Below are 27,726 nucleotides of genomic sequence, written 5' to 3'. Positions count from 1 at the left end.
GCCCTTGGACAACACACCAACCCCTACCATTCTAATGTGATCAGAGGGTCAAAGCAGCCCTTGGACAACACATCAACCCCTACCATTCTAATGTGATCAGAGGGTCAAAGCAGCCCTTGGACAACACATCAACCCTACCATTCTAATGTGATCAGAGGGTCAAAGCAGCCCTTGGACAACACATCAACCCCTACCCTTCTAATGTGATCAGAGGGTCAAAGCAGCCCTTGGACAACACATCAACCCCTACTATTGTAATGTGATCAGAGGGTCAAAGCAGCCCTTGGACAACACATCAACCCCTACCTTTCTAATGTGATCAGAGGGTCAAAGCAACCCTTGGACAACACAACAACCTTACCATTCTAATGTGATCAGAGGGTCAAAGCAGCCCTTGGACAACACATCAACCCCTACCATTCTAATGTGATCAGAGGGTCAAAGCAGCCCTTGGACAACACACCAACCCCTACCTTTCTAATGTGATCAGAGGGTCAAAGCAGCCCTTGGACAACACATTAATCCCTACCTTTCTAATGTGATCAGAGGGTCAAAGCAGCCCTTGGACAACACATCAACCCCTACCATTCTAATGTGATCAGAGGGTCAAAGCAGCCCTTGGACAACACATCAACCCCTACCATTCTAATGTTATCAGAGGGTCAAAGCAGCCCTTGGACAACACATCAACCCCTACCATTCTAATGTGATCAGAGGGTCAAAGCAGCCCTTGGACAACACATCAACCCCTACCTTTCTAATGTGATCAGAGGGTCAAAGCAGCCCTTGGACAACACACCAACCCCTACCTTTCTAATGTGATCAGAGGGTCAAAGCAGCCCTTGGACAACAAATCAACCCCTACCATTCAAATGTGATCAGAGGGTCAAAGAAGCCCTTTGACAACACATCAACCCCTACCTTTCTAATGTGATCAGAGGGTCAAAGAAGCCCTTGGACAACACAACAACCCTACCATTCTAATGTGATCAGAGGGTCAAAGCAGCCCTTGGACAACACATCAACCACTACCTTTCTAATGTGATCAGAGGGTCAAAGCAGCCCTTGGACAACACATCAACCACTACCTTTCTAATGTGATCAGAGGGTCAAAGCAGCCCTTGGACAACACATCAACCCCTACCATTCTAATGTGATCAGAGGGTCAAAGCAGCCCTTGGACAACACATCAACCCCTACCTTTCTAATGTGATCAGAGGATCAAAGCAGCCCTTGGACAACAGCTGATCCAGCATCTTCAACATGGGCAGGGAAACCCTGGAAATGAGAATCACAGACATTCACTATCACAGAAGAAAATTTTGTTGCCCTAATTTATTTCCGAAAGATTGCACCATAACTATTTTATGTATATGTATACTGTAAAAACATTTAATTTCCTGTGGTACGAATTTTCGTGGATTTCGTTGGTCCGGTGAACCACGAATTCAAGTACCAACGATTATTTATACATTTTTAATCCGAAATCGGGCATTTCCGAATTTCATTTCCGACATTTTTTGTTGTTGTTGGATATCCGAGATATTGTTTTTTTTATAGCTACATCACTTCAATAGGTCAATTAAAATATATCTTGACTTATTAAAATATCTTCGAATTGAAAATGTTGTTTTTATTTTCCACCCATTTGACGTAAATTATACATGTTTGAACTAAGATGTTTATGATTACTTTGTATGATAAGAACTACGATGTTAATGAATACTTAGTATGAATATCAAGTAGTGTGTTTATATAAAATATTAAATATCAAATTAACAGTTTGCAGATTTATCACATATGTCAATTAGTGCCAATTAAAGTTAAAAGAGACATAACGGTTTTCACACGTGTATTTTGGGGACCTTATTACTCAATTATTACTACTAACTAGGGAACCGATTGCGCTGAGAGTTGAAAATATTGTCAAAACAACATTGATGGCAATTAGTGAGCGGGGACCCACAAGTGCGCCGTTTTATCGCTCTTATCGACACTTTCATGCTTCAGTGCACATTAACCTCCAGTCTTGCTGTCAACACAAATTATGCTTCGTTGTCACTCTGGTTGTTTGAATAAAAGTTTAATTATTTTGACGGTCAGTCTTCCTCGAAAATTTGAAATCCACGAAATTACGTATCAACGAAATAGTTGGTTTTTTTTTTTTTTTTTTTTAAATCCACGAAATAACGTGTCAACGAATTAGTTGTTTTTTATTAAACCACGAAAACCCATATTAAATAATGCATTTAAAATGTGAGGTAAATTAATTTAAAACAAGAGTGCCAAACTGTCACAAGATACGCCCGTTAGAAGGTTTTGGACACCATGCTCAATGCTTGAAATGCACTAAGTGACCTCAAGACCTAGTTATTGACTTGGCATGACCCATATTTGAACTTGACCTAGATATCATTTAGATGTAACATCTGACTAAATTTGGTGAAGATCAGATGAAAACTACTTCAATTAGAGAGCGGACACCATGCTAAATGCTTTAAATGCACCATGTGACCTCGTTTTTGACCGGGCATGACCCATATTCGAACTTGACCTACATATCATCTAGACACAACTTGTAACCAAATTAGGTGAAGATCAGATGAAAACTACTTCAATTAGAGAGCGGACACCATGCTAAATGCTTGAAATGCACTAAGTAACCTCGTGACCTAGTTTTTGACCCGGCATGACCCATATTTAAACCTGACCTACATATCATATAGACACAACTTTTGACCAAATTTGGTGAAGATCGGGTGAAAACTACTTCATTTAGAGAGCGGACACCATGAAATCCTTGAAATGCACTAAGTGACCCCATGACCTAGTTTTTGACCCGGCATGACCCATATTCCAACTTGGCCTAGATATTGTCTAGACTCAACTTCTGAGCAAGTTTGGTGAAGATCGGATGAAAACTATTTGAATTAGAGTCCGGACAAAGTGGCGCCGTTGAAAATGCACTAATTGACCCTATGACCTAGTTTTTGACCCGGCATGACCCATATTCGAACTTGGCCTATATATCAACTAGATGCAACTGCTGACCAAGTTTGGTGAAGATCGGATGAATACAATTTGAAATAGAGTCCGGACAAAGTGGCCCCTTTGAAAATGCACTTATTGACCCTATGACCTAGTTTTTGACCCGGCATGACCCATATTCGAACTTGGCCTAGATATCAACTAGATGCAACTGCTGACCAAGTTTGGTGAAGATCGGATGAATACAATTTGAATTAGAGTCCGGACAAAGTGATGCCTTCCGCCCGCCGCCCGCCGCCCGCCCGCCGCCAAGGGGTTTCACATAATACGTCCCGTATTTTATACGGGCGTATAAAAAATGACACGTAATGCTGTTTAAATAAAAACTTGTCATCCCTCTTGTATTAATATCCAGTCAGGTTATTTAACAAAGCCTAGCATTGTATAAATATTGATGGGGACAGATATAATGCTGTTGAGTACCTGTCAACTTTCTGGTAGTCCCTGAACACCTTTGTAAGGGTGGATGTAAGCCTAGTGAGCTCTGGGATATCCCTGGCAAGGTTCCTCAGGTAATTGTACAGTGCTGAACTGGAATGCTTCACCTGGGGTCAGATGCAATTGATCAGATTCTAGGTTTTATGTTAAATTAATTTTTATCATACAATAACATAAATGGACTCTTTATCTCTATTTTTTATTACTATTAACTAATTTAAAACCAAGCCTTATTTTGTCTGTTTCCTTCTTACTCATAAATCTTTTTCCTAACTCTATAATACATTATTTAAGGTCAAGTACATGTGGCCTTAAGTTCAAACAAGAGATGCCTTTGTCAGAAACACAATGCCCCCTATTGCGCCGCTTTTAAATAAAATTTCAATGCATCATTTGGCAGGTTAAGAAATTATCTCCCTTTTAAAGCTTATTACTTCCCTTGGATTGTATTTTTTGACTTTTGACCTTGAAGGATGACCTTGACCTTTCACCACTTAAATGTGCAGCTTCAAGAGATACACATGCATGCCAAATATCAAGTTGCTATCTTCAATATTGCAAAAGTTATATGCAAGGTTAAAGTGTTGGGACAGAATAACAGACAGACAGACAGACAGGCCAAAACTAATATACCCCCGATCATTCCATCCAGGGGCATAAAAAATCATTTTAACATTATTTCATTGAATGATTTTTTTATTGCAAATAGTTTATCAGACTTTTGTGGCAACTTAATTTATCAAATGTATTAAAGGAAGTTCACTTATACCATGAGGACCATGGATTGCGCTAGAATGTGCCATGCATGCCATTGATAAACATTGATAAAAAATATAATAACTATCCATTTAAACTATGATTTAATTTACTTTTGGTTTTATCACTTTGATAATAATTGTTATTACTATAAATGCTTTGAAGAATTTTAGAATTGGTAACATGTGACAAATTGAACCAACGAAAATTTCTCAATTTTAGTGATTGCAATTGTGTGTTTCCGTTTTGATCTCAAACAAAGCCTAGCATACCACACATACTTACCAGGAAACCAGTGATACCTCCCACACTGACGGTGAGACCCAGCAGTACACTGTACGTGTAGGTGGGGTACTGAAGGAGCTGGGTAAACAGAGGGAAAGTGTCCCCAGGGGCTGCCCAGTTAATACTGCTAACCTCCTCCCTGTGATGTACACAGAATTTTGTGAAATATCATATGGGCCAAGCTCTGTGAAAAAGGGGGTTTAATGCATGTGTGCAAAGTGTCGTCCCAGATAAGCCTGTGCAGTATGCACAGGCTAATCAGGGACAACACTTTCCGCTTTTATGATATTTTCTGTAAAAAGAAATTCTCTTCTTAGCAAAAATCCAGTTTAGGCGGAATGTGTCGTCCCTGATTAGCCTGACCTCTGTGGACAGGACAGGCCAATCTGGGACAACACTTTAAGCACATGCATTAAACCCCCTTTTCACAGAGCATGGCCAATGTATATTTGCTATAAATCATTCACCCCCATAGGATTAACATTCCAGACATTAACAGTCCATCGAATTGGCTTCTGTTGAAATTTTATTTTAAAAATAAATAATAAGGCAAGTGATAAAATTCCTGGACTTGAACAAAAAGTTTTAAATACTGTTATATGAAAATGTTAAAATATTTGTAGAATGGCATGCCCCTATGACCATGACCTTTCTTTGACCATTTGATCTCAAAATTGATAGGGGTCTTCCATCAAGACTAGCCAGCATACTAATCTATATTGTTCTTGGTAAAAGCTTTATATACATTAAGTATATGGACTTAGTTTTTATTGCACATGCTCCTTTGACCTTGACCTCACTTAGTTTTTATTGCACATGCTCCTTTGACCTTGACCTCCCACAGGTGGAATACAAAATTGATATGACTTTTTCCTCCACTTGCCAGATACAAGCTCACTTCCATACAGTATTCTTTAAATATCTTGTGGCAACAAAATGGTTTATGTAAAATTTAGTTTTTGTGTAACAAGATTGCCAGTGACCTTGATCATTGACCCCTTTATTGATAAGCATCTCCCTCTCAATCAAATTATCCAGCATAAACAGTTTGATTGCTCACAAGTAAAAACTGTAAGCTTGACCTAAGAACTCAAAGTTTAGGGAAATCTTCCTTTTCTCCTGAGGAACTTCATTGATCATTGGTTAAAGCATTCAGTGCATATATTGTGGAAACCAAACAAAACAATATTTTGATATATGGGCAGACAGACCAACCAACTGACTGAACAGTGCAAAGCAATATTGTGTCAGGAAGGGGGAGGGTACCGACTGACTGAGCAGTGCAAAGCAATGTTGTATCAGGAGGGTGGGTGGGTATCAACTGACTGAGCAGTACAAAGCAATATTGTATCAGGATGGAGGGTGGGTACCAACTGACAGCAGTGCAAACAAAGAAATATTGTATCAGGATGGGGGGTGGGTACCGACTGACTGAGCAGTGCAAAGCAATATTGTATCGGGATGGGGGGTGGGTACCGACTGACTGAGCAGAGCAAAAAAGCAATATTGTATCAGGAGGCAGGGGGGGGGGGGGGGGGGGGGAGTAAATTATTCAAAAACAGAGCATTTATAGCTTCATGAAGGCATTGAACATGCCTCGTGTCTTGCTAAGGTGGGAAATTTTTACGGCAAAATATGATAGTATATGTACTTTAATCATATGTGAAATATCAATAGACCTGTATTACAAAGTATTTGCGTAAACATGTAAATGGAAAATTTGTGGATCCAATAACAAAGAGTACATTACTTTCCATATGAATTCTTAGATTGATAAAACTTTGTCTTTGTTATACATGATAAAATTGTACTTACTTTGAGAACACCTTCAATAAGTCCTCTCTATGGGGAATATGAGGAACAGCAGGACTGGAAATGGAAAACATGTGACATGATGGGGATCATAAGTACTTTCACAGTGAAGTGAAATAGTCATTGTCAGACTGCCAAGATTATTCATATAAATGAATTCTCCATATAAATATAATATCATCTACATTAAGTACGTGTATTGAACCTTGTTTAACATGGCTGTATACTATGTCTCATAAGTGTGATCACATTACTAGGTATCTAATAAAACTTATGACAGAATGATTTATATTTATTAATTCAACCACTATTATTTATAAACACTGTAACATCATAAGCAATTGCCAAATGTATAGAATGGTAATTTTGGTTGTGTTAGATTTGGCCCAGAATTAACAGACAAAATAGATTAGAATTCGGAAAAAAAACTACTAATCAACAGGCACAAAACAAGCTGACCAAATTAAAATCCTTTCATCATACAGCATCAGAACTGTTTTTATTTGAATGAAACTACAATATATATAATTGGATATATAATCTACCATTTTTACATAGAATAAAGGAAAAATGAGGGGCCTACAGCAGTTTTATTTATAAAATGTTATTTTAATTGTAAAATCAATTTTTTCCTGAGTTTCATATTAATACTTAATAAATCAATTGCTCACGAAATGCTGAAAAGCAAATAATGATTACATTAAACTGATTACCAATATACAACTGTGCAATAAGCCAAAACACAAATGTGTCTTGTATGTCTCACTCACTCATGGTACAAAATTGAGGAGAAGATGTTTCCAGCATGGGCCCTGGTCCGGTCTATTTTCTCACAGCACTGCTGTACTAGACACTGCATTACATGTGAACACCTGTAACACACCAAACCTTATAATTTCATTATTACTATTATTTATTAGCTTAACAGCACTGATATATTAGACATGGCCCAATAATACCCAAAATATACAAAAGACATATAATGATATTCATTTTTCAATACTCTGCTGTACTAGACACTGCATTTTATGTGAACACTACGAAAAGACCAAAGAAAGACCTGAAATAAAAAAAGAAATGTAACAATACAAGGCGCTTCTTTAAATTTTGATAGTAAGAAACAAAACAAGACTCTTATCACATTAATTTTGCAACAATGATGTGATTAATACTTCATTTCTTGTAAAAAAGATATAAAACATATTAAAGACACATTCATTATCTGTTAACTTCAGATGATAATTTTTTTATATGAATTGACACAAATAAATGGTTCAATATGCTCACACGGCAGGCTGTATCAGCTCAGGACTGGATTTCATGACCAAGGATGTTATGTCATGCAGACCTGTCATACTGGCTTCACGCACCCTGCAAGTGATTGGGAAAGGAGTTCTTAGATTGGTTAGAATTCACTTTTTAAAGGTTTGAATACATATTCAAAAGTTTAAAACATACAATGTGCTTAATAAATGTTAAAACATGCATTAAATACACAAGTCTCTTTACATAGAACTTTTGTTTGTTCCATAGGAAGTCAAAAAAACTATTTTTTAGATTTGTTTAACATCAATTTAATTGTAATGTTCATATCATTTTGTCAACAAAATATACAAAAACAAGAGAGCTATCATGGCTTTGGGTGGCACTAAGTGTCAATGATTACACACTTTTTAACTCAAAATCATTTAACAAGATCTAAATGTCTGACCACTTCATCGGTTTACTCTGATAAGGAGACATAATGTCCACTAATGAGACCACACAACCTTGTGTGACTTAATAGCTGAAAGGGTAGCTTCTGACCTGACTTCACGAATGAACAGGCTGGTCTAGAGCTACACTGGCTGTATATGAGTCACGTTCTGAGAAAACTGGGCATAATGCATGTGCGTAAATAGTCGTCCCAGATTAGCCTGTGCAGTCTGCATGCACAGGCTAATCAGGGAAAACACTTTCCCCCAAAATTGGCTTTGTGCTAAGAAGAGACTTCATTTAAACAAAAAATGTCATAAAAGGGGAAAGTGTCATCCCTGATTAGCATGTGCAAACTGCACAGGCTAATCTGGGACGACACTTTACGCACATGCATTCTGCCCAGTTTTCTCAGAACACAACTCATATTGCAAAATACCCTTTTTCGCACAATATTTAATGAAGAATATTAAACTGTAGCCTGGTTACCATGCGCCCACATCTCCCCTGCTGTCCAGGGTGTAATCCTTCATAGCACACAGGAATGCCTCATACACCTCTCCCATGTTGCCAGTACAGAATGATTGTGTGACATCACTACCTCCACTGATACCAATCGTCTTGCATATACTGAAATAATTTTGATTAGGCATTTAATCTGATAATGAATCATTGATAATCAAATTATTAAACATTTTCTTAGAGGTTGTAAAAATGCATTACATTGATTCATTTCCTTATCAAAGAAAATATCAATACATAAATTCAAAAACATGAATTTAAATATACATTTATATAAACATTCATTTAACTACAAGCTAACACTCCATCAATATACATGTAGTTTGCTTTCCATGATGAGGTCCCCTTACAATGTTATTGCAATCTATGTACAGGGTTGCTTACCATGTGATTACCTTCAATTTAATAACTGGTCACAGTGGTGTAGTGGATATATGGTGTCCGCCTGGCGATCAGACGTCACAGGTTCGAATTAGGGACGGTACAGACCATGGACCATACGGCCCAGATTAGCGGACCATACGGCCCAGATTAGCGGACCATACGGCCCAGATTTGCGGACCATACGGCCCAGATAAGCGGACCATACGGCCCAGATTAGCGGACCATACGGCCCAGATTAGCGGACCATACGGCCCAGATTAGCGGACCATACGGCCAAGATAAGCGACCATACGGCCCAGATAAGCGGACCATACGGCCCAGATTAGCGGACCATACGGCCCAGATTAGCGGACCATACGGCCCAGATAAGCGGACCATACGGCCCAGATTAGCGGACCATACGGCCCAGATTAGCGGACCATACGGCCCAGATTAGCGGACCATACGGCCCAGATTAGCGGACCATATGGCCCAGATTAGCGGACCATACGGCCCAGATTAGCGGACCATACGGCCCAGATTAGCGGACCATACGGCCCAGATTAGCGGACCATACGGCCCAGATTAGCGGACCATACGGCCCAGATTAGCGGACCATACGGCCCAGATTTGCAGACCATACAAAACATGTTGGAATTAATATTCATTACGTGTTCCACTTCATAATATTGTATTAATACATTGAATAAAATATTAAAGTTCATGTAATGGCATTAGTGACTACATTCTTGTTTAAATTTTTAACATTTGCGAACCAAACAGCTCAGAGTTTTTGACCCTACGGAACATGTCAGAATTAATATTCATTTCATGTTCCGATCCTTTAATATTGTGTCGATAAATTTAATAAAATATTAAAAGATGCTGAAATAATATTAATGACAACATACTTTTTTTAATTTGAACATTTGCGGACCATACGGCCTCGATTTGCGGACCGTTTCAAAGTTGCTGATAAAACATTAATGACAACATACTTGTTTAAATTTGAACATTTGTTGACCATACGGCCCCGATTTGCGGACTGCACGGACCATGTCTATATCAATAATAATTTTGTGTTCCACTTTCTTCAATTTTGTATCAATCAATTCAATAAAATATAAAAAGTTGCTGTATTAACATTAATGACAATACACTTGTTTTAATTTGAACATTTGCGAACCATACGGACCAGACTATACGGACCAGATTAGCGGACTATACGGCCCAGATTTGCCGACCATACGGAACATGTCTGAATTAATAATCATTTCCTGTTCCATTTCTTTCAATATTTTATCAATAAATAATTAAAATATTAAAATATCTGTAATGACATTGATGACAAAATACTTGTTCATTATATTAATATTCATTTCGTGTTCCACTTCTAAGTGCTTTCAACCAGGTGTGTCGCTCTAGTCTTTCTGAGCAGTGCAATTGTATACTCGGGATGTTCCTTGACATAAACTATGACAACTTCAATCATACATGTACAAGATTTTCATCACTTGTATGCAAAATGTTTTTACAGTAGGGGACTCACTAAATGATTTCCTTGCGATCATATTAAGATATATATATTATATACAGTACACGTAAATGGCCTTTTTTACAGCCAGGCATCGTCTGTCTAGCAATTACGTGTTTCAGTGCTAGGCTAGAGATTGGCTGGCTATATATCTAACTTTACATAATGATCATCATAACACCATAATCCTGTCTGCCTGACAAGAATTTCGCTTTTGCCTCCGAGATGGGACAACTTGGAGACTATTCTAAGTAACCAAAAATAACAAAGCATCGTGATTTTACTAAATAATAATGTTTATAAATTTCTCTCTTTTTTGCTGATGTTGATGTTAACATCCATATATATCATTTATGTTTGCATTTACCTGAACCCTTGTTCATTCATTGTTATATTGTGTTTCGATCTTCGTATCTTGTATATGGAGGAATACAAGTAAAAGTATAATAAAAATATTAAATATATGTAATTACATTGATGACTAAATACTTGTTAAAATTTGAACATTGGCAGACCATACAGATTATGTCTTAAAAAGTAATTCATGTTCATTTAAGATTGTGAGAAAATCAAATATAAGAATGACGTGACCATAAACTGCAATAGTTCTATTATTTCATCGTTTAATGACACATCAATTATCAATTAGTGAAAGTGTTAACATCAAACAATATGTGTCATAAATGGGCGTTCTCGAGATGCAAACATATGCCGATGTTGTCTACAATAATAATGATTGTCGCACTTCACCTTTAATTGGTATTACAGACGTGTTAATCAATTATGGTATATTCTCAAAAACTGAAATAGATAACACCAATCAGTAAGTGTCATAAATAGGGCGTATTCGAGATGCAAACATACGAGTCAATAATGCGAGTGTCATACCCGTATTGACATTTTAAGATAAACGATGACTGCTAAACTTTTATAACATGTATTAAATAGGTATAAAAACGTGTTTTATAAAGATACATTGATTCATCATGTGTTGTTTTCATTCTTTATGATAGAAACACATGTGTATTTTTTGTAAAATATTTAAGTGATGTAAGAAATTTTTATTAACGTTGTCACCAAGCTGCATCTATTAATTTTAATAAATATTAATGTCCAATTTTATAAAAAAATAGATTTTATCCATGAATGCATACTCTTTAAATGAACAATTGATGACACAATTAAAATGAGTCACAAATATGTGAATATGAATAACTTGATTGAAATAATCATGAACACGTACAAACGTTTTATTACCCGTCTCTAAGTTTTAACAGATGTATCGTATCACAGCGTACTAAGCAGTGTAGTATTTCGTGTATTAAAATAATCTACATGGCGTAAAGACATATGGTCCTTATAGTTCGCAAATCCGGGCCATATGGTCCGCAAATCTGGGCCATATAGTCTGGGCCGTATGGTCCATGGTCCGTATGATCCATATACCACAGGTTCAATCCCCATTATGGGAGCGTTCTTTAGATCCCCCCTGTAGACACCAAGTACTGGTTCTAGTCCCAGGAAACAGACTCAAGAGCGTTTCAAATAAGCCTCAGGCTTTCTATGCAATTGAGCTAAAATAAATAGGTTTAAACTAATACCTGGTCAGCTTACAATGTGATTGCCTTCAATAATAGACCCAGGGCTGACTACCATGTGATTGCTTTCAATTCTAGAACCAGGGCTGCTTACCATGTGATTGCCTTCAATTCAAGAACCAGGGCTGCTTACCATGTGATTGCCTTCAATTCTAGACCCAGGGCTGACTACCATGTGATTGCCTTCAATTTAAGACCCAGGGCTGCCTACCATGTGATTGCCTTCCATTCAAGACCCAGGGCTGACTACCATGTGATTATATTCAATTAAAGACCCAGGGCTGCCTTCCATGTAATTGCCTTCCATTCAAGACACAGGGCTGCCAACCATGTGATTGCCTTCCATTCAAGACCCAGGGCTGACTACCACGTGATTATCTTTAATTCAATACCAAGGATTGCCTACCATGTGATTGCCTTCCATTCAAGACCCAGGGCTGACTACCATGTGATTGCCTTCCATTAAAGACCCAGGGCTGACTACCATTTAATTATATTTAATTCAAGACCCAGAGCTGCCTTCTATGTGATAGCCTGCCATTCAAGACCCATGGCCGACTACCATGTGACTGCCTTCCATTTAAGACCCAGGGCTGACTACCATGTGATTGCCTTCCATTCAAGACCCAGGGCTGACTACCATGTGATTGCCTTCCATTCAAGACCCATGGCCGCCTACCATGTGATTGCCTTCCATTCAAGACCTAGGGCTGATACAATGTGATTGCCATCAATTTAACCTTGTTCTGGGAAAACTGAGATAATGAATGTGTGTAAAGTGTCTTCCCTGATTAGCCCGTGCTGTCTCAACAGGCTAATCAGGGACAACACTTTCTGCCAAAACTGGATTTTACATTTCGAAAATACTTATCCCATAAAAATGAAAGTATGTGCCTTGATTAACCTGCGGGAACTGCACAGGCTAATCTGAGGTGACAGTTTATGCACATGCATGAAGCCCAGTTTTTCCAGAAAGAGGTTCAATTCAGCACCAAGGCTTCCTACCATGTGATTGCCTTCAATGCATCGCGCCTGGCCTCAGCCCATGTCTGCTCCTTGTCTGTGATCTCCGTGGCATGTATGAGCCCAGCCAGCACTGGGCCCAGCTTGCCTCTCAACATGAACTGGGGCAGGGCTCCAAGAGCTAGGCTGTGACCCTGTCTGCAATAACAACAGGGGAGCAACATGAGATGTTTCTACAATAGTTTCTCCTCCTCTAGGCCCAAAGCAATCTTTAAAAGTACAAAGTTGAAAACTATCAAATGGAATAGTTTGATTTTTAAGAGAAGAAATGCTTAATTTTTTAAATAAATAATTCAGGTACCAACATACAAAAAGCAATTACAGTATTTGCATTAATTTTCTGAAATATAGAAGTTTATTATATTTTGTTGTAATTTATGTATAAATTTATAAAACAAATTAAAGGTTTTAATCCACAACCAATACCTGGAAACTTCTTGAGAGCTTCGTAGATGATGCAGATACTTTTCAATGAGGACTTCTGAAAGCCACAGACCCGTTGTATCATTTAGTTGTGATACCAAACAGTTAATGGGAATGAACTCTGATGAATATTGGTTTTTCACTATTTTATTTCTGTATTGCATGAAAATTACAAAATCTGAACCATGATACCTAAACTTTTGCAATCAATGATAACAAAATCAGGTATGTGGATTATTGATGATATGCAGTTCAATAGAAGAGATTTGCATGGGTGGAACAAACTACATGTAGCTATGATATCAATTAATAAGCGACTGCATTTAAGTGTGTATGATAAAATGTTTTGGTATAATTTCGACGTGGCGTTGAAATGTTTAAAATAAATTAAGGGATTAACACTTTGCTTAATCGTTGCGTAATTCAACTTAAATCAATTTTGAGATTGGCTGAGGAAGAATAAAACTCATAAGGACTCTAACTGACTCAACATTGACCACCCATTTCTCTCTTTTATGGCAATCATCAAAATAATCATCATGTTAATTCTTGACAGCTGCTGTCATAACATTGATTTTCACATGAATACAAACTTATATGTTACTTTTTAGAATGCAGAATATAATTATTTTTATAAAAATATCATATTCTATTCAGAGTTTCAGATTCAAATATTCTGCGGTTATGGATATCCAAATATGTGCTTCTATCTCTAAAGAAGAAGACCATGATGTTCCTAAAGCCTTCACCTGATTTCAAGGTATACCAATTGTTGAAGACTTAACCATGTGAGCCTTGATCTGAGAAAACTGGGCTTAATGCATGTGCGTAAAGTGTTGTCCCAGATTAGCCTGTGCAGTCTGCACACGCTAATCAGGGACAACACTTTCCGCCTAAATTGGAATTTTGCTAAGAAGAGACTTCATTTAAATAAAATATGTCATAAAAGCGGAAAGTGTCCCCACAGGCTAATCTTGGATGACACTTTACGCACATGCATTATGCCCAGTTTTCTCAGAGTGCGACCCATGTGATGCACTTTTTTACCACCCTGACCCATTTTCAAACATGGCCTTGATATAGTCAACATCAACAATCTGACAATGATTTATCAAGATAGTCATAAATATGGCTTCTAGAATAGTAAAAATGTTTTTCTCAGCCCTGACCAGGAGATAAATGTGTCGCGTTCTGAGAAAACTGGGCATAATACATGTGCGTAAAGTTTCATTTACATTTTAAACAGATTACATAACACCAGTAAACATTATGAAAGCATGCAGCACACACCTTGTCGTCTGTGATCTGCCACACCCGGGGTAGATTGGTAGTACTCTGAACACAGGGCAGGGATAGCAGACACTGCAGCAAGCTGGATGTGCAAAGTGGGAGTGTGTGTGTGTGTAAGCAAGTGTCAGAAAATTCATATTATGTAGACCAATAACACATTTTTGCTGAAATTTTCCATTCATACAAAATATGTATTAATAACAAGCAAAAAACAAACAAGATGTGTCTTTGAAACACTTTGTCCCCCCCCCCATATATTTTACCTTTGATCTTAAAGGATGACCTTGACCTTTCACCACTCAAAATGTGCAGCTCCATGAGATACACATGCATGCCATATATCAAGTTGCTATCTTCAATATTGCAAAAGTTATGGCAAATGTTTAAGTTTGACGCAAACAAACCAACAACAAACAAACCAACAAAAAGACAGGGCAAAATCAATGGTATCCGGATAATCGCTCCTACGGACAATCGCTCCTACGATAAATTTGACAGGGCGATAGTCGCTCCTACAATATTTTGACAGGGCGGACAGTTGCTCCTACATTATTTTGCCAACCTGGACAATCGCTCCTACATTATTTTGTCAACCCGGACAGTCGCTCCTACATTATTTTGACTCCACGGCAAAACATAGTGAAACAAAAGAAAGGTTAACACCTATAATTAACCGGCAATTAAATTTGCCTACTTGTTAAGCCGATTCAACATGAGTGATTTTAATTAATTAATTTACTTATTAACAAACTATGTAACAGTTTGTCGATTCTTTAAAATAATTAATGTAATTTTGCAAACTGTGAAAACAATATGTATATATTGTAATGTCCCACACCTTCAAATTCACTTCCAACATGGAACTTCTAACGAACAAACGCGGTCAATCTGTGCTATGCTTAGAGGGTCACTCGTATTCAAAGAAGAACACGTCTTAGTCTAAAATGCAATGGGTATGCAGTAAAAGACGTTCTGATTCCTGCAAGGGCTCGATTATAACAGACCTCAGTGTAAGTTGACATATAAAAATAATTTTAATGTTATAATGCCCATTCATGCTCAGGAAACATTCGTTGTGTAAAAAATACAAAAAAATCACGATTAAAATGAGACTTCACGATTTTGAATTTATATAACATGTGTAAAAAAAACTTACTAAACATATATTTCAATATAAGTAAAAATAAAAGTTCAGAAGAACGTGTGTCGAAAAAAGCGAAATAAGCCAGATATTTAATTCTGAAATCGGATATGTCTGTATACAGTCGAATTCGCCACCATGTTGCATTTTATGAATTTTGTCTTCAATGTATAATTTTTCTTGTCTATTTTGTGTTATTGTAACATATACAGTGGAACCCCTCTAAACCGGACATCCCTGGGACCGAGTGGAAATTCCAGTTTAGAGAGGATTCCGGTTTAGAGGGGTCATTGAATATTTTACTTTCAGAAGGTCAATTACATAGTCTAATTTGTGGAGAAAACACTTTCAGCAGATTGTAATAGTTTATTTACATATAACATTCATTCATACTTCATCACATTATAACAATACATGTCACTTAATCTGTTGTTTCGAAAGCACAACATAAATCAAACAGTGCACCCTGAAAAACATACAATGGTATATGTATGCATTTGTTAGTTTAATTTAGTTCCTTTTTACACTGAAAAACATGTCAAGAACGACCTGTGTTTTCAAACATCTACCACGCATAATAGTCTTCTCCACCTTGTTTATCATAGCCTGAATGGCTTCCTACATCAAAAACAAAACACACTAAAGAACTCTTTGTTTGTTATCAGTAATTATAATCAGTATTAACACTTCTATTGATCGATATGTACATCACAGGACAAGTATCTTTAAATTGTTTTGCGATATTTTAAAGTTTGCAAATTTTTCGACCAACTTTATCAACTTTAATCCGCTATTCACAACTTGTTGACACTAGGTCTGAGGTGCGATAAACCAACCCTGAGCGGTTTAGAGAGGTACAATTACGTATGGAATAACCTAATTTTGATCCAAAGAATGACCGGTATTCGAAATTGAGGGGATTCCGGTCTTGAGGAGATATTTTACTCATGGTTTTATAGGAAAAAATTTGGGAACGGACAATTTGTCCGGTTCAGAGAGGATTCCGGTATAGAGAGGATCCGGTTTAGACGGTTTCTACTGTACATATAACATTTTATCAATATATTACAATTTAACATGTGCAGTATCACTTTAACACACTATTTTAATAATCATAGAAATGCCGATTAAGAAATCGTTCAGTGTCATATATCAATCGGTCAAATGTGATTACAATGACCTAACCAATTGTTTACTTACCTTAATTAACTTTAATGGGACGCAAGTCTGTAATCTTTATGTGGATCTTTGTGCACGGTTAGCACATCATAGGTGTCAAAGTGGTCATAATCGATTGATACTACTATTGTTGATATATAGCAATTATTGATTGAATGATATTTATTGAAAGATTGTACTTAAAAACGATGTTTGCGTTTTATTAAGACTTTTTTATTGTTGCTGCGTAATTTGCTAGTAACACATGTCTTAAATTAAATTGTATTGTTATATTAACACTATTTCTGTGCTATTATCTAAATATAACTTCTTATTTCAGGTAACACAAGTGAATGGTGCAAATCCTCATTCAGACCAAGCAGATCATCACATGATTGAGGCGAACAAATTACGGATTGAAATCATGATTGCTGAACTGACTCGTATAAATCGAGCTGTGTGTATAAATGTACATGTGTGTTTCTTTTCGTTTGTATGTGCTTTCGTTTGCGTATTTTCATTTGTGTGTATGTATGTTTTTAAATGTCATATCATATATACAAATGAAATGAAGAACAACATTTCTTATATGCGGTTTGTATGTTTATTCCATTCGCAAAATGGCACTTATTCCAATAAATGTAATGTTGGAACGAATGTCCCTGATAGGAATAATGCAGGAACCATCGTCCGAGGTGTCCTCATAATCATAGTTAAAGAATCGACAAACTGTAACATAGTTCGTTAATAAGGACACTAATTATTTAAAATCACATTGATCGGCTCATGTTGAATCGGCTTATTGTTAAGTTGGCAAATTTTATTGTCGGTCCATAATAGGTGTTAGCCTTTGATCTGCGTATATTAAGTTTTGCCGTGGAGTAAAATAATGCAGGAGCGACTGTCCGGGTTGACAAAATAATGTAGGAACGATTGTCCGAGTTGGCAAAATAATGTAGGAGCAACTGTCCGCCCTGTCAAAACATCCTAGGAGCGACTGTCCGCTCTGTTAAATTAAGCGTAGGAGCGAATGTCCGCCCTGTCAAATTTAGCATAGGAGCGATTGACCGTTGGAGCAATTGTCCGGCATTCAAAATCAATATGTTCCCCAGTATAGACTGGGGGACATAAAAAGGGATTTATCCAATCTATTCAGAAAATTTCCTGCGTACCCTTTTGCCGTGTTCACACAAAGGGAAACATGGAAAATCTGTGACAAACTTACCAAGAAACAGAGCAGAAACACATTTTACACCATTAGTGCCAAAATTATATATGGCAAAAACTAAAAGGAGCATTTCTTAAGCATACATACCTGTATTTCGGGCTCAGAGTGGTTCAGACAGTCATCAAGGATCTCCTGCCACAGGTCTGAAATACAGACATGCAATACCGTAATTACTCTATGTTTTCGGACACTTAAAAATATTATTTTTTTCGTGTCTGAAAACTTAGATACGAAAATTGAAGTGTCCAAAAATAGCGTCAATTGTATCAACGACAACCGGTTATAGCACGCGCTTGTAAAATACCATGCCGTATAGTATAAATTACAGTAATATATGTTTGCACTGCATTTTAAATAATTTTAAATGCTTAATTTATTTGACAGAAAGTTACTACAAGGTTGAACTTTGACCAACGAGTTCAAAGATGAGCATGTGATGTACCGATACTCGCTAGTATGAACCTGTAATTAACGCAATAAAAAAAGCAAACTATGAATTCTTTGTTTGTTCATTTCCGATAGTTGTTGTCTAACGGGATCCAGACATAAGCCCCCCAGGACAAAACCCCCCCAATGAAAAAATGAACATTTGGACAATTGCCCCCCAGTAGAAATGACAGGTAGGATATAAGCCCCCTAGTGCTTATTTTGCATCTGAACATTTGCCCCCCAGTGCTTATTTTAGAAGTGGACATTTGCCCCCCAGTGCCTAATTTTCAATGACATTACTCGATTGAGCAGATAATCATGTCCAATTATCACCACCTGATTACTCAAAACCTTTGAGATGATAATCCATTTATCCAATAACCACCACTGAAAGGCTTAAATAATGGAAGGGATAAATAAGGCGACACTGGATTTGATCTCTTCTCTGACTTTCATAACTTCTATGGCTAAGTGGTCAGCATCGTTACTGTGTGTTGTGGATGATGTGACCATAGTAACCTGAATATATAAAAACAATAATTTAATATTGTAACTAATGATAATAGAAATGAAACATTTAATTTATTATATATAAAATTATTTTGTGACGTTTTGTATATCTGTTTGGAATTAATTATGTAAATTAATTGATATTTTGAATGTTGGTAAAGCTTACAAATACTACATTTACCTTTACTTAAAATAATTAAATTTGTGAAGTTATGCAATACTGTCTGGAATTAATTTTGCAAATCGCTATTTTAAAAGTTATGATAGCAAAGATAACAAATAGCATTTAAGTATTATACTTACATCAAGATTAGTTGTCAAGGTTCCTTTACATGAAGCGCTTCTGCGCTTGGAACATTCCCAATGTATTGATTCTTTACGAGACTTCTTTTTGGTGTAAGAGTACCCATCCTTCAGTAATTTCTCAGACCTTTTATTACTCTTAATAATTTCCATGATGAAATGTATCATTTGAAATGTGATAGTTTCGTTATATACTAAGTTTTAGTTAATTGTCACTCAAACAATGTAACTACAAAAATAATTGCCTTTTAATGTTGTTATATGTGTTCACTTTAATCATCATTATTTGTACTAAGTTATGATAATTATTATTGATAATCCTTTTGATTGATTAAATAAAGAAGCCATTAATTTTCATTAACAAGTTTATGATCAAAGCCACATGTCACACCTTTAACAAGCTGATAATCCTTTTGATTTAATTAAAGAACAATTCTTTAAGATGTTTGTTTTACCTAAGATTAGGAAATTCAAGTGAGTTTCTGGACCTTTTTTATTTCAAATTATAATGATCCAAGTTTCTATGATTATATATTTGTGAGATATGAAATAATAATGAATCCAAAGACAGAGATATACTAGTTTAATGGAAACAACATATGATATTAGCACTGGGGGGCAAATGTCCTCTTCTAAAATAAGCACTGGGGGGCAAATGTCCAGATGCAAAATGAGCACTGGGGGGCTTATATCCTACCTGTCATTTCTACTGGGGGGCAATTGTCCAAATGTTCATTTTTTCATTGGGGGGGTTTTGTCCTGGGGGGCTTATGTCCTACAATCTTGTCTAACACCTTCCATTGTTCGTAAAACTTGCAATAGGGTGCATCACACTTTGAAGCATTTAGTATTTGTCACAGTTATTTTACTGAGAAGGGGTAGTACCATTGCGGTAGATAATTGAACTGTTAATTGGCACTACCCCTGGTAATTGTCATAACGCTTATGCTATCGATGAAACCATGTTTAATACCGGTTTACACGGTTATTTACCCAATAACACAAATGTAATGGTCTGTTGCCATCATAAATGCATCTGACATGTTTTATGATGTTAATCTGGTTGTAAAACCCCATGATCAAAGTGTCATAAGATATCGAAGACAGGAGCGAAATTTGGTAAAATAGCGCTGTAAAATATACTGTCCGAAAACTAAGAGACATTAATTATGGACAAAAACTCGTGTGTCCGAAAATTAAGAGTCACGAAAAATAATTATTTTTGCTAAAAAAGGGGTGTCCGAAAACTTCTGACTGAGTCTCCATGTAAAGGCAGGTGTGTTAGAGAACATGGAGCCAGTAACAGAGAGCCCTCAATAACTCACCTATGACTGAGTCCCCATGTAAAGGCAGGTGAGCTAGGGAACATGGAGCCAGTAACAGAGAGCCCTCAATAACTCACCTATGACTGAATCTCCATGTAAAGGCAGGTGTGCAAGGGAACATGGAGCCAATAACAGAGAGCCCTCAATAACTCACCTATGACTGAGTCCCCATGTAAAGGCAGGTGTGCTAGGGAACATGGAGCCAGTAACACAGACCCCTCATTAACTCACCTATGACTGAGTCCCCATGTAAAGGCAGGTGTGCTAGGGAACATGGAGCCAGTAACAAAGAGCCCTCAATAACTCACCTATGACTGAGTCCCCATGTAAAGGCAAGTGTGCTAGGGAACATCTCTCCACCAGACAACTGACTGCCCTTCTCATCAACTCTCCACCCATTCCCCGGAACAACTTTCCAGCATGCAGCTGTATGGGAACAAAATACACAATGATAACAGTTTTTTATTAAAATGCCAAAATTCAAGGAAACTTAAAGCTTAAGCACATAGAGCATACACTTATGAACTTTATTGCATAATCAAATCAAGAACTAATCATTACCAAGGTGTAAGCAGCTATGTCCACGGCATATATATCAAATAACAGATGCACAAAAGCTGCTGTCCTGTCATTTTTGTAATGAATTACAAAAAGATGTAAGTACATTAATTACAATACATGTATACAGGACATGTAATAATATAAACAACTATCATGGTTACAAAATAATGCATTTATTCAAATATCTGTCTAGCTGTTGATAATTTGTACACCTCTGTGAGGTCATCTTCTTTTTTGCACAAATAAGGATTTAAATCAAGATTAGCTGTGTTACATGTATAAGCAAGAAAATGGTCTTCTTACATATAGTTCCTGCCCTGAGACATTTTCAATGAGGCCATATTTCATACGAGTGTATAAAATACAAAAACAAAATGGATATGTTGATTCGTTAGGAATTTTAATTTTCATCCACTGGGGCAGAAAAGATACTCAATGTATTTATAAAGTAGAATAGTTCTACAATGTGAAAGAGAATAATGTTTAAAAATGATTAAAATAACGTTTTAAATAGTTGCTGATTCATATAATCAACTATAAATCGAGACTGAAAGGAACAGTTTTCATTTAAAACAATTTAAAAATACCTTTATTGCAATGTCACGAATGGAATTCACAGTAGCCAGTCCAATAGAATCTACAACGCTTCTGAAAGACAAATAAATGCATATAAATTAACTCCAGTAACTGATAAACTGTGCAATTTACTACTATAAAATCTTATATTTAAAACTTCAGACAAAAGCAGAAAATTACATGTTTTTTTCCCTTACTCTTATGTATTGCAAAATTGATTGCTAAAAATACAAGCTAATTGCTCAAAATTGTCCAAACATATCAACAGCTGTTTCCTTACTACTTTGGAAAAAGAATCAATTCCAAAAAATCAGACAAAAACACATTTTTAAACCTAATAAGTAATTACATATATAGATATAAGCAATAAATCTCTAAAAAAGCCTTGTTCATTGATTATTTTATTTGTGTTTTCAGGAAGTAGAAATGACACTGACATTCTAGATCATACATTAAAAGAATCTATTCAAGACCTTTAAATATATGTTTTTCTTGATGTTTTTTTTATCTTTAAGTTTTGCAATTTTTTAGATAATTGAATTGAAAAGGTACTGTTTTAAAGCAAGATTATACAATTTTTAATGTGTTAAATTGTAATATATTGATAAAATATGTTACAATAACACAAAATAGGCAAGAAAAATTGTACATTGAAGACGAATTTCATAAATTGGAGCAAAGACAAATTAGCGCTCCGAGCTGATTGTGACAAAGATATTTCGTACATGTTTTCCTACAATAACCGAAGCATTCGTCTTTTAAGTAAGTGTTTGTGTGTTGTTTGAATAGATATCGTTGCAGGAATTTAAAATGAACCGTTAAACTAAATTTAGATTCACATCGTACATGCATGATTTACATGCTGGCGAATTGGACTGAACAGACATTTTTGATTTCAAAATTAAATATCTGGCTTATTTCCCATTTTTCTGCACATGTTTTTCTTAACTTTCATTTTATTTTATATTGAAATATATGTTTAATAAATTTTTTACACATTTTATATAAATTAATAAATATTGGACGAAATCGTATAATCTCGCTTTAAAGTGAAAGTTCATATAGTGGATAAATGCTGATTCACTCACCCTCCCTTTTCGACAGCCAGTTTACTGAGAGCATAGGTGATTTCTGCCACTGCCAAGATGCTTCCATGCCTGGACTGAAGATCCAGTCCTGTGGTGTGAACCAGCAACCGAGGGAGAACTGCAAACATACCGGAGTAGTAGACACCATTTAACCCATAGGTAGGTAACACAGTATAAGACACTATATAAACCATAGGTATTGAGAGCTCACTAGGCTCACCTTGCACTGGTAACACAGTATTAGACACTATTTAAACCATAGGTATTGAGAGCACACTAGGCTCACCTTGCACTGGTAACAGAGTATAAGACACTATATAAACCATAGGTATTGAGAGCTCACTAGGCTCACCTTGCACTGGTTACACAGTATAAGACACTATATAAACCATAGGTATTGAGAGCACACTAGGCTCACCTTGCACTGGTTACACAGTATAAGACACTATATAAACCATAGGTATTGAGAGCACACTAGGCTCACCTTGCACTGGTAACACAGTATTAGACACTATTTAAACCATAGGTATTGAGAGCACACTCGGCTCACCTTGCACTGGTAACACAGTATTAGACACTATTTAAACCATAGGTATTGAGAGCACACTAGGCTCACCTTGCACTGGTAACACAGTATAAGACACTATATAAACCATAGGTATTGAGAGCACACTAGGCTCACCTTGCACTGGTAACACGGTATTAGACACTATTTAAACCATAGGTATTGAGAGCTCACTAGGCTCACCTTGCACTGGTAACACGGTATAAGACACTATATAAACCATAGGTATTGAGAGCACACTAGGCTCACCTTGCACTGGTAACACAGTATAAGACACTATATAAACCATAGGTATTGAGAGCACACTAGGCTCACCTTGCACTGGTAACACAGTATAAGACACTATATAAACCATAGGTATTGAGAGCTCACTAGGCTCACCTTGCACTGGTAACACAGTATAAGACACTATTTAAACCATAGGTATTGAGAGCACACTAGGCTCACCTTGCACTGGTAACACAGTATAAGACACTATTTAAACCATAGGTATTGAGAGCACACTAGGCTCACCTTGCACTGGTAACACAGTATAAGACACTATTTAAACCATAGGTATTGAGAGCTCACTAGGCTCACCTTGCACTGGTAACACAGTATTAGACACAATTTAAACCATAGGTATTGAGAGCACACTAGGCTCACCTTGCACTGGTAACACAGTATAAGACACTATTTAAACCATAGGTATTGAGAGCTCACTAGGCTCACCTTGCACTGGTAACACAGTATAAGACACTATTTAAACCATAGGTATTGAGAGCACACTAGGCTCACCTTGCACTGGTTACACAGTATAAGACACTATATAAACCATAGGTATTGAGAGCACACTAGGCTCACCTTGCACTGGTTACACAGTATAAGACACTATATAAACCATAGGTATTGAGAGCTCACTAGGCTCACCTTGCACTGGTAACACAGTATTAGACACTATTTAAACCATAGGTATTGAGAGCACACTAGGCTCACCTTGCACTGGTAACACAGTATTAGACACTATTTAAACCATAGGTATTGAGAGCACACTAGGCTCACCTTGCACTGGTAACACAGTATAAGACACTATATAAACCATAGGTATTGAGAGCACACTAGGCTCACCTTGCACTGGTAACACAGTATAAGACACTATATAAACCATAGGTATTGAGAGCACACTAGGCTCACATTGCACTGGTAACACAGTATTAGACACTATTTAAACCATAGGTATTGAGAGCACACTAGGCTCACCTTGCACTGGTTACACAGTATAAGACACTATATAAACCATAGGTATTGAGAGCTCACTAGGCTCACCTTGCACTGGTAACACAGTATTAGACACTATTTAAACCATAGGTATTGAGAGCACACTAGGCTCACCTTGCACTGGTAACACAGTATTAGACACTATTTAAACCATAGGTATTGAGAGCACACTAGGCTCACCTTGCACTGGTAACACAGTATTAGACACTATTTAAACCATAGGTATTGAGAGCACACTAGGCTCACCTTGCACTGGTAACACAGTATAAGACACTATATAAACCATAGGTATTGACAGCACACTAGGCTCACCTTGCACTGGTAACACAGTATAAGACACTATTTAAACCATAGGTATTGAGAGCACACTCGGCTCACCTTGCACTGGTAACACAGTATTAGACACTATTTAAACCATAGGTATTGAGTGCACACTAGGCTCACCTTGCACTGGTAACACAGTATAAGACACTATATAAACCATAGGTATTGAGAGCACACTAGGCTCACCTTGCACTGGTAACACAGTATAAGACACTATATAAACCATAGGTATTGAGAGCACACTAGGCTCACCTTGCACTGGCAACACAGTATTAGCCACTATTTAAACCATAGGTATTGAGAGCACACTAGGCTCACCTTGCACTGGTTACACAGTATAAGACACTATATAAACCATAGGTATTGAGAGCACACTAGGCTCACCTTGCACTGGTAACACAGTATAAGACACTATATAAACCATAGGTATTGAGAGCACACTCGGCTCACCTTGCACTGGTAACACAGTATTAGACACTATTTAAACCATAGGTATTGAGAGCACACTAGGCTCACCTTGCACTGGTAACACAGTATTAGACACTATTTAAACCATAGGTATTGAGAGCACACTAGGCTCACCTTGCACTGGTAACACAGTATAAGACACTATATAAACCATAGGTATTGAGAGCACACTAGGCTCACCTTGCACTGGTAACACAGTATAAGACACTATATAAACCATAGGTATTGAGAGCACACTAGGCTCACCTTGCACTGGTAACACAGTATTAGACACTGTTTAAACCATAGGTATTGAGAGCACACTAGGCTCACCTTGCACTGGTAACACAGTATAAGACACTATTTAAACCATAGGTATTAAGAGCACACTAGGCTCACCTTGCACTGGTAACACAGTATAAGGCACTATATAAACCATAGGTATTGAGAGCACACTAGGCTCACCTTGCACTGGTAACACAGTATAAGACACTATATAAACCATAGGTATTGAGAGCACACTCGGCTCACCTTGCACTGGTAACACAGTATAAGACACTATATAAACCATAGGTATTGAGAGCACACTAGGCTCACCTTGCACTGGTAACACAGTATAAGACACTATATAAACCATAGGTATTGAGAGCACACTAGGCTCACCTTGCACTGGTAACACAGTATAAGACACTATATAAACCATAGGTATTGAGAGCACACTAGGCTCACCTTGCACTGGTAACACAGTATAAGACACTATATAAACCATAGGTATTGAAAGCACACTAGGCTCACCTTGCACTGGTAACACAGTATAAGACACTATATAAACCATAGGTATTGAGAGCACACTCGGCTCACCTTGCACTGGTAACACACACATTTAATAAATCAATCTTTAAACTCATACAATTCAGACATTTCAAATTTTTCCTATCTCATGCGTTTTTTTTTTAATTACTGTATACCATGTATGTAAAACAAGACCTTTGACAAGATGTGATGTTTGTCCTCAAAGACAGAGGAAGGCAAAATTAGTCATTCAAAAATGATTACAATAAAATGTTTTTGGTAATATGCAATGTACAAAATTAATATCTCTCCTTGCCTGATTTTGCCATATGTTCTGGGGCTTTCTCTGTGAGATTGTGAAGAGCTTTTGATGTCAACTCTCGAATTGCACTAAAAAGGAGAAAAATATAACAATTTGATTGTAGTGATCAAACTGTCAATAAACAAAAAAAAAAAAGCATTTTTGTTTTGCATATTATAGTCAACATACATATATCTTGAAAATTATGTCTTAAGCTTTGTTCTACAAAAATAAACAAGAGCTCACAGTCAGAGACAAATGCCGCTCCAATACAGGGCCTTGACACAGGCATTTTTGCAACAAAACTGACCATAAGAGTTAGTCTTATCATATCAGTGTGACTTAGCCACTTAAATAAGCTTTTAGTTGACACAGAATTATACACTTCTGTTAAATCATCGTTATAGTAAATGGTTTGAGAATATTATAGTGTTATAACTCATGATGTAACGATGATCTAATAAAATGGATTAATCGCTGGTGAATGAGAAAGTCAGTGAAAATCGATTCTCTTTCCAGAAAATCGATGTCGCTAATTTAGTAGATAATCACTTAAAAGACTGAAATTGAAACAAGGGCTGTTTGTAAAACATGCATGCCCCCCATATGGGCTGTCCGTTGTAGTGGCTGCCATTGTGTGAATACGTTTTTTGTTACTGTAACCTTGAACTTTGACCTAGTGACCTGAAAATCAATAGGGGTCATCTGCGAGTCATGATCAATGTACCTATGAAGTGTCATGATCCTAGGCAAAAGCGTTCTTGAGTTATCATCCGGAAACAATTTAACTGTTTCGGATCACCGTGACCTTGACCTTTGACCTAGTGACCTGAAAATCAATAGGGGTCATCTGCGAGTCATGATCAATGTACCTATGACGTGTCATGATCCTAGGCGTAAGCGTTCTTGAGTTATCATCCAAAAACCATTTAAC

General features: G+C 36.9%; 1 protein-coding gene and 3 long non-coding RNA genes across 5 annotated transcripts in view; all 4 read right to left on the bottom strand.

The window, feature by feature from the left end:
• The window catches only part of LOC127868792 (tubulin-specific chaperone D-like), a 62,286-nt gene that overhangs the window by 9,273 nt on the left and 25,287 nt on the right, over positions 1-27,726 (bottom strand). Inside the window, exons 17-31 of the mRNA XM_052410871.1 lie at positions 26,808-26,881; positions 23,107-23,224; positions 22,030-22,090; positions 21,190-21,307; positions 18,402-18,457; positions 14,788-14,869; positions 13,501-13,555; positions 13,057-13,212; positions 8,524-8,664; positions 7,627-7,710; positions 7,110-7,211; positions 6,343-6,396; positions 4,528-4,666; positions 3,472-3,593; positions 1,201-1,278 (exon numbers count right to left, since the gene is read on the bottom strand). Coding sequence (XP_052266831.1) covers positions 1,201-1,278; positions 3,472-3,593; positions 4,528-4,666; positions 6,343-6,396; positions 7,110-7,211; positions 7,627-7,710; positions 8,524-8,664; positions 13,057-13,212; positions 13,501-13,555; positions 14,788-14,869; positions 18,402-18,457; positions 21,190-21,307; positions 22,030-22,090; positions 23,107-23,224; positions 26,808-26,881 — 1,440 coding nt within the window. The remainder of the gene's footprint in view (positions 1-1,200; positions 1,279-3,471; positions 3,594-4,527; positions 4,667-6,342; positions 6,397-7,109; positions 7,212-7,626; positions 7,711-8,523; positions 8,665-13,056; positions 13,213-13,500; positions 13,556-14,787; positions 14,870-18,401; positions 18,458-21,189; positions 21,308-22,029; positions 22,091-23,106; positions 23,225-26,807; positions 26,882-27,726) is intronic.
• Positions 2,842-3,350, bottom strand: LOC127868793 (uncharacterized). Its single transcript, XR_008044244.1, has 2 exons — positions 3,140-3,350; positions 2,842-2,983 (listed from the first exon to the last, which is right to left on the bottom strand). It is a non-coding gene; the product is annotated as an uncharacterized LOC127868793 (long non-coding RNA).
• LOC127868797 (uncharacterized) lies at positions 23,634-26,457 on the bottom strand. Its single transcript, XR_008044249.1, has 3 exons — positions 26,231-26,457; positions 23,723-23,788; positions 23,634-23,656 (listed from the first exon to the last, which is right to left on the bottom strand). It is a non-coding gene; the product is annotated as an uncharacterized LOC127868797 (long non-coding RNA).
• LOC127868798 (uncharacterized) lies at positions 23,798-25,694 on the bottom strand. 2 transcript variants are annotated; one of them, XR_008044250.1, is made up of 3 exons: positions 25,571-25,694; positions 25,043-25,108; positions 23,798-23,986 (listed from the first exon to the last, which is right to left on the bottom strand). It is a non-coding gene; the product is annotated as an uncharacterized LOC127868798 (long non-coding RNA). The 2 variants fall into 2 exon arrangements; XR_008044251.1 differs by lacking the exon at positions 25,043-25,108 and adding an exon at positions 24,647-24,712.

Source organism: Dreissena polymorpha, chromosome 2 (genome assembly GCF_020536995.1).
Source record: "Dreissena polymorpha isolate Duluth1 chromosome 2, UMN_Dpol_1.0, whole genome shotgun sequence".
Classification (NCBI taxonomy): domain Eukaryota; kingdom Metazoa; phylum Mollusca; class Bivalvia; order Myida; family Dreissenidae; genus Dreissena; species Dreissena polymorpha.
This window is presented reverse-complemented; position numbering and strand designations above follow the sequence as displayed.